This window comes from Podarcis liolepis, assembly GCF_965112155.1.
Source record: "Podarcis liolepis genome assembly, chromosome: 11".
Classification (NCBI taxonomy): domain Eukaryota; kingdom Metazoa; phylum Chordata; class Lepidosauria; order Squamata; family Lacertidae; genus Podarcis; species Podarcis liolepis.
Window position 1 is genome coordinate 26,572,766 of NC_139565.1, and position 14,395 is coordinate 26,587,160.

Consider the following 14,395-nt stretch of genomic DNA (forward strand, 5'->3'; position numbering starts at 1 on the left):
TACATACAGGGATCACGGCACATCTTACTTTTGTCTGCTCAAATTTGACTGCTGCACAGTAGTGGGGAAATAAGCCTCTCACACAGTTTTATTGTGCTGTTTCCATGAAGGTTTTGGACATGAAAAAGGATTGTTGTTACCAATTTAAGAGTTAGCTAATTACCTCCATAGATTCTTGTCTTTCTCCACCGGATAAATACTGCAATTGCCAAAAGGACGGCGATTGGAATAATTAGAAGCGTCGTAATTAGGACAACAGAAACTCCGGTGCTGGCCTGCTGGACCACGGGGTGCTTTTCTTCTTTCTTTAACAATTCCTTTGACATGGGTTTGTTTGTCAGTCTGGCTTCTATAACAGCCTCTGCTTCTTTAAGAAAAGAAGGAGATTGTACAAAGATGAGGTTTGTCACGCTGTGCATATGGACTCCACGGGAATGTGGAAGTTCACTTCATAACATGTATTAAAAAATGGGGAAAATGAATTTCTGTTTAAGGAGGATGGCACTGATCACCAATGGCCAAGAGTCAGTAGGCAGAGCTCAGAGCTTCTTTGGAGGAGCTGCCACCCTCTGCCTTAAAGACAACCTACTCTGGGACGTGTGCTCTCACTTGCCCTTGTTTCCCCTACCATGGTGGAGCGGAAACCAGAGGGACTGTGGGCACCACCCTCCTGGGCCTGGACCAAGGATTGCCTCATCTGGGATGCAACAAGGCCCCGAACCCATTCTGCAAACCTTTCCAGGGCCCCTCCCAGTTACCATAGGAAACATACCAAAGGGCATAAATACAGGGCTCACAGATTTGAGGCATCCTGGTGGGGTTGTGACATTGACCTCCCAGCAGCCGTGCCAGGTCCAGAGGGCCCAAGGCTCTTTGGGCCCCCTCAACCTTTTTTAAAGGGAGCCAGGGGCTCCCATTGTTGAGGCTGAACGCCGAGCCAAGCGCAGTGGTGTCAGGACATTGTGTGACTTCAGGATGTTGTGTCAGGCCCCCTCAGTGTTCTTCTGAAGATGGCGCCTCTGCCTCCCAGTTTGGTGGGGAAGGACCCAGACGAGTCCTCCAAAGGGAGGGAGAGGGCTGACCACCATTCTGAGTTCGGGTACGATGTCTGCCCACCCTCTGGGAATAGTAGGCAACAAAAGTACCTCCTCAGAGTAGGCAAAGCTCTGCGGCCTGGCTCCGCTAGTGAAGCAGAACGGCTTTGCTTCAGCCACTACCTACTCAGTGCAATATACTCTGCAGCCTCTTTTCTAGATGCAAAGAAAAAAAACTTCTTTTGTGCCAGGTGGTACGAAGCAGACTGAGCCACGACTACCTCCCAAAGGAGCACCTCTGTTTTCCCCTCAGGTGGCTTTGGACCAACTGCTCAGGCTTTTTGGCAGGAACTAGGGATGCGGGTGGCGCTGTGGGTTAAACCACAGAGCCTAGGACTTGCCAATCAGAAGGTCGGCGGTTCGAATCCCCGCGACGGGGTGAGCTCCCGTGGCTCGGTCCCTGCTCCTGCCAACTTAGCAGTTCCAAAGCACGTCAAAGTGCAAGTAAATGAATAGGTACAGCTCCGACAGAAAGGTAAACGGCGTTTCCGTGCGCTGCTCTGGTTCGCCAGAAGCGGCTTAGTCATGCTGGCCACATGACCTGGAAGCTGTACGCCGGCTCCCTTGGCCAATAAAGCGAGATGAGCGCTGCAACCCCCGAGTCAGCCATGACTGGACCTAATGGTCAGGGATCCCTTTACCTTTAGGCCACAAAAGGTCCTAACCTCAATTACGTGAAGCCCCCCGGAAAAGTCCCTAACTAATCCTTAAGAGGGGAAGGGATAATGAAGATGAGCAGGGAAGGGAAGAGAATAAAGGGTAAAAGTGATATTAAATAGCTCCGATAAAAGGGTCAGGTTTCAGGAGTCTGAACCGCCCCCCTGCCAATTCGCTCACAAACAGAGCCAGTCTAGGAGGCAGGGGGGCAGCAGATCTTCCAACAAGCTCAGAGCTCTGTCCACTGACTCCTGCAGAAGTTGTCATCTCCACTAGTCACTGCCACCTGCAAGCCTCCTGTAAAACAATAATTAGTAGCAAGTGCAAGATGCTGAAAGATTGGTTGCCATAGAAGGAAAGGAACAGGAATTATAACTTTCAAATGAAAGACAAGCAAAACAGACCACACTGCAATCAACTGCATGTGCTTTCATGTGCATTGTGTCTTATAGGACTAGCAACTTCTAGATCACTTTTTAATAGATGTGACCACACACACACACACACACACACACACACACACACACACACCCTCCTCCCAGGCAGCCATTGACTTTTGCAGTTGCTACGCATGGGCAAATGCGGTTTGTGTGAAGGAGTTCGATACATGATGGACTCCATAGTCAAGGCTCATTGAACAAGCCAAATTCCAACACCTGGAGGAAAAGCTATTTGTCTAAATCCATTATTTGTGTGCCAAAAGAATCGTATGGCTTATTTATCCTCATGACAATTTTGCAACGTTAAGGTCCCTCAACAATCCAATTTTTATAAGTGAGCTTTCAACTCTCAGTGAGTTCACGGATAAAATGGAATTTCGAAGCTCATTGTTGTGAAGGGCTGCTTTGGCAACTCTCATCCTGGCATGACAATTTCAGAAGGTGGCCTTTGGCTGCCACAGCTGGGCAAGGCAGGAACTGCCAAATCTCACAAGATGTCTGTCCTCGTGAGAGTTCAGCCCTGCCATGCTTGTGTGCTAACGCAGTTTCTTGAAAAGGATGTCGGGGTGGGGGGGAGAGAAAGCTTTGGAAAAAGATGTTGCTTTTTAACTTTCAAATGCAGTCAACTCATCAGTAGCAGTCCGTATGATGCTGTTGCTCTGCTCTGGCTTCCCAGTGCCCAGCATCACTGCCAGTTGCCAAGAGACGAGAGTAAGAAGCAGGGAGCTGGGTGCAGTGTGCGCTCATAAGACTGGCTTCACTGCTGCAACCACAACACACTGAGCTCCCTCTGCCTCGCCTATCTCCCTGTCAGTAACTGTCCCACTAACCACTACTACAGCCAACACTGGTTGCAAAGAGTGTTCATCCACATGGCCCAATTCTCAGACTCTTTTTCATTTACTACGATTAATCTAGCCTGAATCCTTTCAATATAATTGGATCATTTACAAAGCTACCTCGTAAAGTTGCAAATGATTGTACAGTCGTACCTTGGTTTTCAAAGAGCTTAGTTCTTGAACGTTTTGGCTCCCGAACGCCGCAAATCCAGACTGTTTCAGTTTGCAAATGTTCTTTGCAATCTGAATGTTCGATGGGGTTTCCATGGCTTCTGACTGGCCGCAGGAGCTTCCTGCAGCCAATCAGAAGCCACACTTTGGTTTCTGAACGTTTTGGAAGTTGAACGAACTTCCAGAATGGATTCCATTCGACTTCCAAGGTACGACTGTATTGTTAAGAAAACAAACCATTTTTAAGTTGTGGGGAATTTAGAGAAACGGTAGGTGGCACCTCCAGCATCATCTCTCCCACATTCTCCATTGGAAGTACTCAAAATTCTTGTTTGCAAGTGCAAATCTACTTTGAACACGTCCTCACTCTCCTCACTGGGAGGTAGGAGACATTAAGTTATTTTGGGTGGGAGGCATTTTGGTTTCTCTGCTTTAAATTGAATGTGTGTTGTTTGCAACTATGTTAATTAGCTTGTATGTACATTCAGAGGTGGATTTAGGGCAGCACGACTGGTTCCCCCACTCAGGGCACTGAACCAAGAGGTCACCATCCTACCTTCTTCCCCAAGCCCAGTAAGTGCTTCCTTCGGGAAGGAGGCATGAGGCCAAATTTTGGCCTTGCACAGGGCATGATTTTACCAAGATTCAACCTTGTGTACATTGATATCTGAAAGCATGGCCCATTTTTAAAATCATATTTTAGGAAGTATTTAAAACATTAAAGAGATTCAGGCTTCCTTTTCTTGCCTTGTTAAGGAAGCCCATAAATAGGAACTCCTAAGATCATTGCTGTCAGTTGCCTGAGCTCTACCTTCCTTAGCATAAGGAGATTCGCCATAACTCTTAGTGCTTTCGTATTTAGGAATAACAAACACAACTGAAAAATCTTGACAGCATTAAAGTTTTAATTTGCTTACACAAGTGCTTTCCAGACAGATATTTGCACATAGAATCCATAGTGACTATTAAGTTGAGGAAGATCCCCAAAACATATTTTATCTTGTTTATAGTAATACAAGGCCATCACATTTCCCCCCAAGGCAGTCAAACTGAGACAAGGCTAACCTTTTATTTCCTGTACCTCAATCCCAGCCTTCTTGACAGACCGATGCTCCATTTCTGCAACACACACACACAAAAAAAAAAAACAGTTTTTAAGCCCTTGTGATGTGTGTGATTCATAGAGGTTGTAATGGCCACCATTTGTGACACACAATTGCCTTTACAAGCCTGCACTACTTAGAAGATTAGCAGGGCTGGTCTTAATTGGCAATATATGCAAAATCTATGGGATACAGTAGCTAAGTACTCTCTCTCAAAACTCAAGGGGTTTTCTGCCTTTGTAACCAGTATAGTAACCTCGGGATTAAGTATGACTTGCGCCCAAACCAATCTGTTAAAACGGGGGTGAAACTGGATTCGGATACTGGGGCAGATCCAGAATTGGCCCACCTACCACAGGCCACCTGAGATGTCATGATGGCTTCATCTCTAGGAAGAATCATCCTGATTCTTCCTTTGCAGCCACAGCTTCGGAATCAGCGCTGAATGAAAACCCCACTTTTGGCAGGGATCTGCTCCATTAGGGAGCTCCTGAGACGAGCCAGTTCCAGCACGGCTTGCATTCAGCGCTGGATTTAAATTCTGCTGAAATCAGAGGAAAAATGGGGAATGCATTCTAAGGCTCCTGGTTGTTTCTTCTGCAACTGAGGCTTTACCTGTCCCACATGCCGTATCACACGTGGGGCAGGTGGGTATGTATGGCTGGTGGCTTCGCAGGCCTAATTTGATCTGTGGGCCAGATCTTCCCCATCCCTCAGATAAAGCACCATCTTTCTTAGATGAGTACACTTCACCACATCTGAAAGTTCTGCATCAAGGAAGCCCACGCCCTGTGTTCAAGATATATTTATGAACATCATGAAAAACAGAATCTGCCCCTCATTTGCACAATATATTCCCAGTTAAAGACTTTGGCATAGGCTTGCATGGTGGATGGCTTGGAAGAAATGACTCAGCTTTGCAGAGCACAGACACTGTCCACTGAAGCTGAGTCTTAGTGGCATTTTGATTCCAAGGCTTTGGCTGGCAACACCCCGGCATTCAAAAACCTCTAGTTAACATCAGATCCTAAAAAGACTATGCAAGAACACTTACATATTATAGCGCTATCAATATATTTGGGAAAGCTGCAGATAACATCGTTGCTGCTCCATTCCTTTAGACATTAAGATTTATTACCTTCATACATCCTTATTCTTCCCATTGTAGCTGAAGACTACACTCTTAATCATACAAGAAGCCTTTTGTTTTTTAAAGCCACTAAACCGAGCGAATTGAATGAAAATGGCAAAGATGCTCATCTAGGGGGTTTACTGAAGAGACAGACAAGAAGTTACTGTCATAATGCAGGAGTAGGGAAACTTCTTTGGCCAGTGGGCCAGGGCAGATTATTTTATCTCCCATGGGCCAAATGTGACAGGTGGGCAGTAACTTAACATCTCTATGATGTTAGGTGATGCCGTGCTTTGAAGTTCCAGTTGTTAGGACTTCAAAGCACAGAGCAGCACTGTTTGAAAACCTCTGCTGGGGTGCCTGAACTGAGCAGAAATTTATTCCTGTTCAGCAGCTGCTAAGTCCTGCTGCCTTGGCTTTGCAATCCTGTCCCCACCAGTGATGTCACCAGATGGGCGGGTATGGCTTGGGAAAAATTGCTTTGTAGACTAAACTGGACACCTTGGTGTGCCAAGACTGGCTTACAGGTTAAAGCTTCCCCACCTCTGTCAAAAGGGATGGAATCATGTGACAAGTGCTGAATTATCTTATGCATATTTAGATTTGTGTGTGTTCACACTTAGTCAAGAGAGGAAAATATGGGACCTGTAAACTGCATGTGCCGCTAAGCTAAGGGATGGGACCAGTTCTTGGGAACAACAGGACCACCCCTCATTTCTGAATGTGAGTCAGTCAATCTTTATTGCTGCAAACATAGGTCAAAACAGAATTGTTTGTGGAATTGCTGCGTGTTTTACACCATTCTCTACCAAGAGCTATTTTCCAAAACCTTAGTCTTAGTGAAAAAGCTGAAGTTGTGGGTATTCCATTGCAGAGGAAATCAGTTTTCTGTGGTACCAAACCAGCCACAGAGATACCTAGACACTTCAAGTCAGGAGCACCTGTATGGCAGATGCAAGTGACCATTGCTCAGCAGCTCACCTGAGTCATAGCTACTGAATCCACCCTTGAAAAGGAAGAGGGGAGGGAATAAGGAGTGCACAGACAAGCAACTGACCAACTGCCAGCAGTCGGGGGTAAGTGGGATGGGAAGGGACACAATTCTGTATTTGGGGTGATGGATGACACTTCAGAATGGAATGGTAGTGGCCCTAACGTGATTGTGTCTTATTATTTTATGCACGCAGCCTTGGGAATCCTTCTGCATCAAAAACAGAGCAGAAATAAAGTAAATGGCATATAAACCACGCATATAATAGCAAGCAGTTGCATTTGTGGCTCTAAATGTTGCAAATGGCAAACAAGCTCACTTTGCAATTTGTACTTAAAATATATAAATCTCATCTGGCTTTGTTTCATTCTGACTGGTGGTGTTATTCTTTGTTTTACTGTTTTTATTGTGGTTGTATTCTGCCTCAGACGCTTTTTTGGGGACGAGATTGTAAAACAAACTTGGGGGAACCCCTCCTAAATAAATAGTATACAACAGAACTGTCAAACGATTTGTGAGTTTATACCTTTAAAAAGCACAGAGCTACTGAAGGGGACACCGTCAGCCAAGGTTTAATGACCAAGTGGCAGCAAATGTTCCAGCGGGAGCAACATATTTAGGCTAACAAGATATGAAAGTGGCTTAGGAGAGTGAAAATTAAGTCATTCAGCCAGTGGAGTGACTACCATTCTCAGTTGACTTGTCAAAGGACATTAAATGCCAGATGCTGAGGGACAAGATGGGGATGAAGTGATCTCTAACAGGAGAATATGCCAGGCATGGCAGAACAGCATTTAATGCTGCAAACCATCTTGGTGAACTTCTAAATGGGCAAAAATTGACAAGCAAGTCCTACATCCCTCCCCCTTACTAATTAAAAATGAATTTTAAAAATCAGTGGGCTGCAGCCAATCTTAGTTCTACTTAGTGCTTTTTTAAAAAATGAAACAAAAATAGGTGTCGGTACTCTCCATGAAGTTGTTACAGTAAGTGCCACACTTTTAATATGTAGGGGGTGGGAGGAAAGGTGCTGGTACTGTGTACCCTTGAGTACCCCCAGAAAAAACCCAACTAAATAGCGATAGCCAACTAAATAATTTCATTAGAGCAAGGATTTTTCTTTGCACCAGAAAACTTTCTCCTCGGTCCCCTCCCAATGACTCACTTGTGCCCTCCCTAAATTTGCTCTGGAAGATTGGGGGGAACCCTCAAAACCTTATTCTGTGAACTGCCCTGAGACCTGGGGGTATAGGGCGGAATATAAATTCAATTCAATTCAATAAAATAAAAATAAATAAGAATAAGTAAAATAAAAATAAGTAAAATAAATAAATAAAAATAATAAATAAATAACCAATTTTTAGGTTAAAGGAAGGGGTGGTATACAAATTTGATGATGATGATGATGATGATGATATACAAATGCTGCAAATATTCAGCACATAAAATTAACACAAGTACTCTTAATTTTGTTCACTAATACAAATCAGATAAACAGACTAAATCAGATCACAATCAATTTCAAGCATCAGAAAATTTTCTGATTCAAAATTTCCTAGAAAACACATCACTGCTCATGGTACAGCCAAAATAGGCTGTCTCCTTGTGCTAAACTAGAAACACAGAAATCCAGTCTCTTTTTTGGAATTTGGAAAATACGTCCAACCCTTTTTATGAAATCTTGCTGCAGAAATGCTCTTAAAACAGGGATTAAGAAAGCAGGGTTGTTGATTAAGTATGTGCCTGAAAATAATGCTTGAAATGATTGTAGGCAAACACAACTTACTTTCTGGGGATGCAAATTTCCACACTGTGTTGGCGTGAGCGTCACCAACATACACTGTTCTGTCGTCGGAAGCAACAATGTCATGTGGCATCTCAAAATTCTGTCAATGTAAAGAGCCAAAGAATTAAAATTGGAGATCATCACAGTACAACACAAAAGCTCATTTAGAGCCGTTTGCTCAACAATTAGATGTAGAATTAAACTCAGGAAATGTTTTAAGCTTTGTTAATATGTGAAAGGGTGCACAAAGTCCGATGATGGAGCAGAGGTGTCTTATTGTACAGCAATATGATTTGCAGGTTTGTGGTGAAGTCTTTTCACTACAAAACTACATGGCAACAGACTACCCATCAGGATTCAAATAACATGGCCCTGCTGCATTATTTTGCCCTGTCAATCTCTGGTAAGCTAATCATGATGCTTAAGATTACTGCATGTAAGAAGTGCTACATAAACACTAAAATGATAATCAGTATACAGGGCAAGCCCAAGACATTTCAGCACAGAGGCGGACCCCTTCCCCGCCACTGAAGATCTACAACAGGAACAATGAGGAAAGTAAGATGAACCATGGGATCTGCTGCCCCTGTGGACCCTGCTGCCTGAGGCAGTTGCCTCACCTTGCCTCATGGTGGGCTGGCCCTGTTCATACAGACCAGTGATGGGGAACCTGTGGTTCACCAGATGTTAAAGTTAAAGGTAAAGGGACCCCTGACCATTAGGTCCAGTTGTGACCCACTCTGGGGTTGCAGCGCTCATCTCGCTTTAATGGCTGAGGGAGCCGGTGTACAGCTTCCGGGTCATGTGGTCAGCATGACTAAGCCGCTTCTGGCGAATCAGAGCCACGCATGGAAACGCCGTTTACCTTCCCGCCCTCGCGGTACCTCTTTATCTACTTGCATGTTGATGTGCTTTCAAACTGCTAGGTTGGCAGGAGCTGGGACCAAGCAACGGGAGCTTACCCCGTCGTGGAGATTCAAACCACCGACCTTCTGATCGGCAAGTCCTAGGCTCTGTGGTTTAACCCACAGCGCCACCCGTGAACCTGGACTCCAAATAATAATCATCCCTGCCCACTGGCTAATCTGGCAGTGACTGATGCGAATTGGAGTTGAACAACATATGGAGAGCTCATGTTCCCCATTTCTCAACAATAAAATCTCTCCCTGCACCAACTCTCTCTGTGCCTAGCAGGGATAACACCAGCCACTAGTAGAAAGGACACACAACACTGGGAAGTATCTTAGATTATACTGGAGCCTGCATCTTTACTTTAAAACTGATCAAATGTAGATTTTAATAAGCAATGCTGATTCCCATTCTAGATAACCAGAAATTAAAATGCTGCGGGGGTTGGGAGGGAATTTATTCAAAGCCAATCTGACATTGGCTTTAAGTTTTCAAATTAGACAGCTATCCCAGAGTACTAATTAATTTTAATCCAGTGGCATGCTGACATCACATGCATGGTGGCAGTTTCAGACAACTTAGAAGTGGAAAGAAATGGGAAAGGGAAAACAAATAATAATGCAGTGACTTGGCCCCAGTCTAGTGGAATCTCTTTCTTTTATGTGGCTGAACAAATCATATTTCAACCCTGTCTATTTTTGACTCCAGCCTAATTAAATAAAAGGACTTTTCATATGAAGCAATAAGCCGCTGTGTGCCAAGTAACTTCTGAGTTAGAAACTGTGTGTGGCACAATTTAAAGCTAGCTTGCCTTGTGGAAAATAAAGGAGGGGGAAATCATTTCAGCTTGGTTCACAGTGGTATTTTGCAGATTTACTTCTTTAGTAGAGGGCTACTTGAGAACCAATTTCAACTAGAATTCAGCTATTCTTCTTATTAATCAGTTTTTATACTGTTTTTCAACTCAGTCTAAACCCTCGGGGTGACATTACACAATATTAAAAAAACTAAAAATCAACAACAACACAGTGATAAGATCAACTCAAACACAAAACAAGATCCAGCAGCATGATGTAAAACTCAAGTTTCCAAATACTTTCATGAATGCTCTGCTAGCCTTGCAAAGCAGAACTGGGACCCAGGAGTGAAACTCTCACACAGATGGCTTTTCTTTCTCTCTCTCTCTCTCGGGGCATTCTCTTACTTTAAAGTTTCCTCCCCTTTTAGAAACCCTTCTCATCTCTCTGACCACAGAAGCTTATTGATCCCTCAACAGACACTGGTTCCTATTAATGTAGGCCCTTTGTCAGCAGGCAGCTTAAATTCACTCTCTTTCAGATTCATTTCATGGAAATTTCAAATTCCAAAGCAACAGAGATCACTAAGAAAATCTGAAAAGGACCAGCCTTCTTACTCAGCAACCAAGAATGCTCTCAACTTGCTTTGCAATTGGGGCTTGTTCGTTTTATTGCTCACTTAGAATTGAAGCCCTTTCGGTGTAATTTTGTAATTAGCCCAGTATCCCAGCTGTGACCAAATCCAGTTCTGCATATTTCAGGAAGCATCTTATGTAACTAATGGCTTAGGTTAAACTGATCATTTACAACATAATGATTAAGGGGAAAAGATACAATACTAGTATGCTTCCTCGCCCCCACTGCCCCAGTGCTGTTTTATTGTTGGCTACCACTATTTTCTGAGGAAGCAAGATCCACATAGATTAAACATATTGCTGGTGATCATGAAGAGTGCAAGTAAATTCAATCCATATTTACATTTCCACTGCATATTCAAAATACAAGCCAGCCAGACATGGCTCCCGTCCCCTCCTGTGGTCACCAATAAGCTTTTGTCCTCATCCCCATCCGTCTTGCCCTTTAGAAAATCCCCCTCCTTCTCTTTTAATTAGTAAGGCAATGCATGATAGATTGCATGAAAGTTCATGCAGAGCTTTACGAGAAGGTGGCTTGCCTCAAGCTTAGGTGAGAGGCAACACTCATGGCAAGGTCAGTATTTAATTCACCCATATGCACATCTTATTTCAGAGTCAAAGCCAGCAAGTAGCTGCAGCACAGGAGGAGGAGGAGGAAGGAAGAGCGTGCAAGTCTGAGGCTTGTTCCTGTGGCACAATAGGTATAGCTTAGCATCACTTCCAAACCAGGCGGTGATGTCCTTGAACTCACTGTCAATGGCCAGTGAATAAGCTGGTAGGTGCTTCTCTGATCCAGGCATCAGGATCCTAAACTATCTTTTTTAGGAGACAGATCATTAACTACAGCTTTACAACACAACATCCAAAATTTAACTAGGAAGAATAATTTAGTTCCACCTGCTAGGTAATTTGCAAAAAAAAATCATGCTAGAAGTCTGAAATGCACATAAGACGTGGAAGGGGGAGAAAAAGAAACGAGTGTTCATGCATTTTTAATAAAACCAAGTGATGCTTCACGACGTGTTACCTTTCTAAGTGGAATGAAAGTGTCAATGATTTCTCCAGTTGAAAAGTTCATCACGAATGCTTGCACGGGCATCGTGTCTCCAGGGTACGGCTTTCCATTAACTGCAAACAGCAGACCACCTGCAAAGACACATTTGTTCTCCCGTGATCTGTTTGGGGCTTATAGTCTTCCTTTTTAGTACAACCCAGTCTAAAGCACAACAATGCTGACTCAAAGAGCCAGTTAGTGATTTATTTGCAAGCATGCAGCAGCTCATGTAGACTTTGGAAATAGTCATTCTAATAGTGAGGATGGACTCAAGATTCCCCAAAACAACAGATGCAACTTTTCAGCCATGACTGCTAGGAAGCAACTGGCAGTCCTCTGAATTAGAATCAATTGGGAAAAGGGAAATATAATGAAAAATAAATGCATGAGAAATCAAATGAAGTTAGCACTCCAGACTCTCTCTTGTCTTTTAAGCTGACTCTTGGAATATTTTCATTGATCATTATTCAAATATATACCCCACCCGTCAGTCACTTTGCTACGGGTCATAAATAGCATGAGAAGAGAATTTCTGCAAGGCAACTTTCCTGTTTCCTCCTTCCCTCTCCAGCCCTCTGCACTCCCTTCAATACTCTCTATACCAGGCTTCCTCAACCTCGGCCCTCCAGATGTTTTTGGCCTCCAACTCCCATGATCCCTAGCTAGCAGGACCAGTGGTCAGGGATGATGGGAATTGTAGTCTCAAAACATCTGGAGGGTCGAGGTTGAAGAACTTTGCTCTATACAGTCGTACCTTGAATCCCGAACTCCTTGCAAGTCAAACGTTTTGGCTCCAGAACACCGCAAACACGGAAGTGAGTGTTCCAGTTTGCGAACATTCTTTGGAACACAAATGTCTGACGCAGCTTCCACGGCTTCTGATTGGCTGCAAGAGCTTCCTGCAGCCAATAGGAAGCAGTGCCTTGGTTTCCAAACGTTTTGGAAGTTGAACGGACTTCTGGAATGGATTCTGTTCGACTTCTGAGGTACGACTGTATGAGGTTGGGGAACACACAGTAAGTGTGAATGATGGGGTGCAGAGAACTGCTGAGAGCGGGCGGGGGGGGGGGGGACACAAAAAATCAGAGGTGCCTTATATAAGTGGATTGAAAAGTTATCTTGCCCAGTTACGCTACTGAGGATCCAAGCCATAATCCATATCTAGTATAGTCATGGTATTTGGGCAGCCAGCCTTTAAAAGTTTTCAGCACTAAAAATAGGAGCACAAGAAACCACTTCTCCTGCTCCAAGCAGGGCACCAGAGAGCCTATGCAGACATGACCTGAGTTTGAGCCATAATAATTAAAGACACACCACTGAACATTAAGAGGACCAGAATGATCACAGTGCATTTTTCCAGTAAAATGATTGATAGGCCATTTTTTAAAGATCAGTCCAAAAAAAACTATGGGTATATATTTAAAGACTTGTTACAGATTCTTCCAGACATTCAGTAGTTATCATTTCTCTCTAGTGTATCTTACAATAACCAAGACGTTCACTTGCTAATGTTCTTGTTTTAGTTTTCTATCTTTAGGTTTATATGGCACAATAAACTATTGTAAACCATATATTTTTCTAGGCATTTGATGATATATTCCTTCTGCTGATGTTTTCGCTGTTTTTTCTCTGAATTTGTTATCAGAATGGTTTTACTGAAATGTATTGCTTTACATACTGTGCCTTTTTGGCTTTCAACCTTTTTGTGGTGTGCAACAAATAAGTCCATTAAAGCAACAACAACAACAATTTTAGACTATGGTTTAGTTATACATGATTTGTGAACAAGGACTTATATGGGCCCACCTGTCTGTAATGTATTTTGTGTAATGTACCAGAAGCTGTGACTCTTGTTCCTAGCCTTTTCACACCTTTGAACATTCATTTACAGCTATCTTCTAATTACTAGATTTCTACTTGCCTCTCCAACAGAGATATTTTCCTGAATTGAAAAAGTTATCCCTAAAGAGAAAACATTGCCATTACTGGCATATTTAGGCAGACTCTATTCTGTTTTCGTACGCAATGACAGTCTTGTAATTACAGTCTTCTGGGCTGAAAACCGGCTCCAGGACAGGAGTGCTTTTCTCTGTTACAAACTACAGAGACCAACTACACCTGTCACGGAATTCCCAGCATCCTTTCCTAGTACAAACAGCAGCTGTGGGAAGGGAGACCCATTTAGAGGAGGGGCGATACTCTGGGGGAACAGGATCTAATTCTTTGTTCCCACACAGTAGGTCTGATCCAAAACACATCTCAAAGCAGTTATTTGCCCTATAGACACATTTTGAAGTAGAAAAAGGTGTGAAGAGTGCAAATCATGACATTTCCAAGTCACACTGAGCTTCCTCTGTGAATAAATTTTGGGGTACCCCTTTCCCACAGTGAATGGTTTGCTAGCAGGTTTCTCTTTTCGGGGAAATTTAGCAATGCAGTATGGCTGAACAAGATGCAACAGAACATATGTACAAAGCTGAAATATGATTCTAAAAAAAACAGTTTTAGTGTATATTTCTGTTCCTCTCCTCAAATACTACAATTATGTTCACACTGCTCATTAAATTATTGCAAACTTTTCAGTACCGAATATTATCTAAACAATATTGTACTTTTGTATTGTAATATTTGCCCTTTTAATTTTATCTCTTCCTTTATGCTTCAATTTTTAATTAAGAGGTTTAATACCCAGCATTCTTTTCTCATGTTAAAATTTCTAATTTCTTCCTCTACTGGTGTAGAAATATTTTTGTGTTCTCTCTAATGACACTTGAAATAGCTTTTGAA

General features: G+C 43.1%; 2 protein-coding genes across 19 annotated transcripts in view; one reads left to right on the forward strand and one right to left on the reverse strand.

Moving 5' to 3' along the window:
• GIN1 (gypsy retrotransposon integrase 1) overlaps positions 1–14,338 on the forward strand; it is a 44,790-nt gene extending 30,452 nt beyond the window's left edge. The window contains exons 8-9 of one of the 3 annotated variants that reach the window (XR_014516826.1): positions 6,311–6,512; positions 11,168–14,338. The gene's annotated coding sequence lies outside the window, so the exon portion shown is untranslated. Of the gene's footprint in view, positions 1–6,310; positions 8,312–11,167 lie in introns of those variants that run through there. The other 2 variants (XM_083464574.1, XM_083464567.1) reach the window with 2 other exon arrangements.
• The window catches only part of PAM (peptidylglycine alpha-amidating monooxygenase), a 125,205-nt gene that overhangs the window by 3,792 nt on the left and 107,018 nt on the right, over positions 1–14,395 (reverse strand). For 8 of the 16 annotated variants that reach the window (XM_083464441.1, XM_083464437.1, XM_083464448.1 and 5 more), the window contains 4 exons: positions 11,582–11,700; positions 8,214–8,313; positions 4,267–4,320; positions 164–367 (listed from right to left, as the gene is read on the reverse strand). In XM_083464441.1, coding sequence (XP_083320567.1) covers positions 164–367; positions 4,267–4,320; positions 8,214–8,313; positions 11,582–11,700 — 477 coding nt within the window. The remainder of the gene's footprint in view (positions 1–163; positions 368–4,266; positions 4,321–8,213; positions 8,314–11,581; positions 11,701–14,395) is intronic. The other 8 variants (XM_083464443.1, XM_083464439.1, XM_083464450.1 and 5 more) reach the window with 2 other exon arrangements.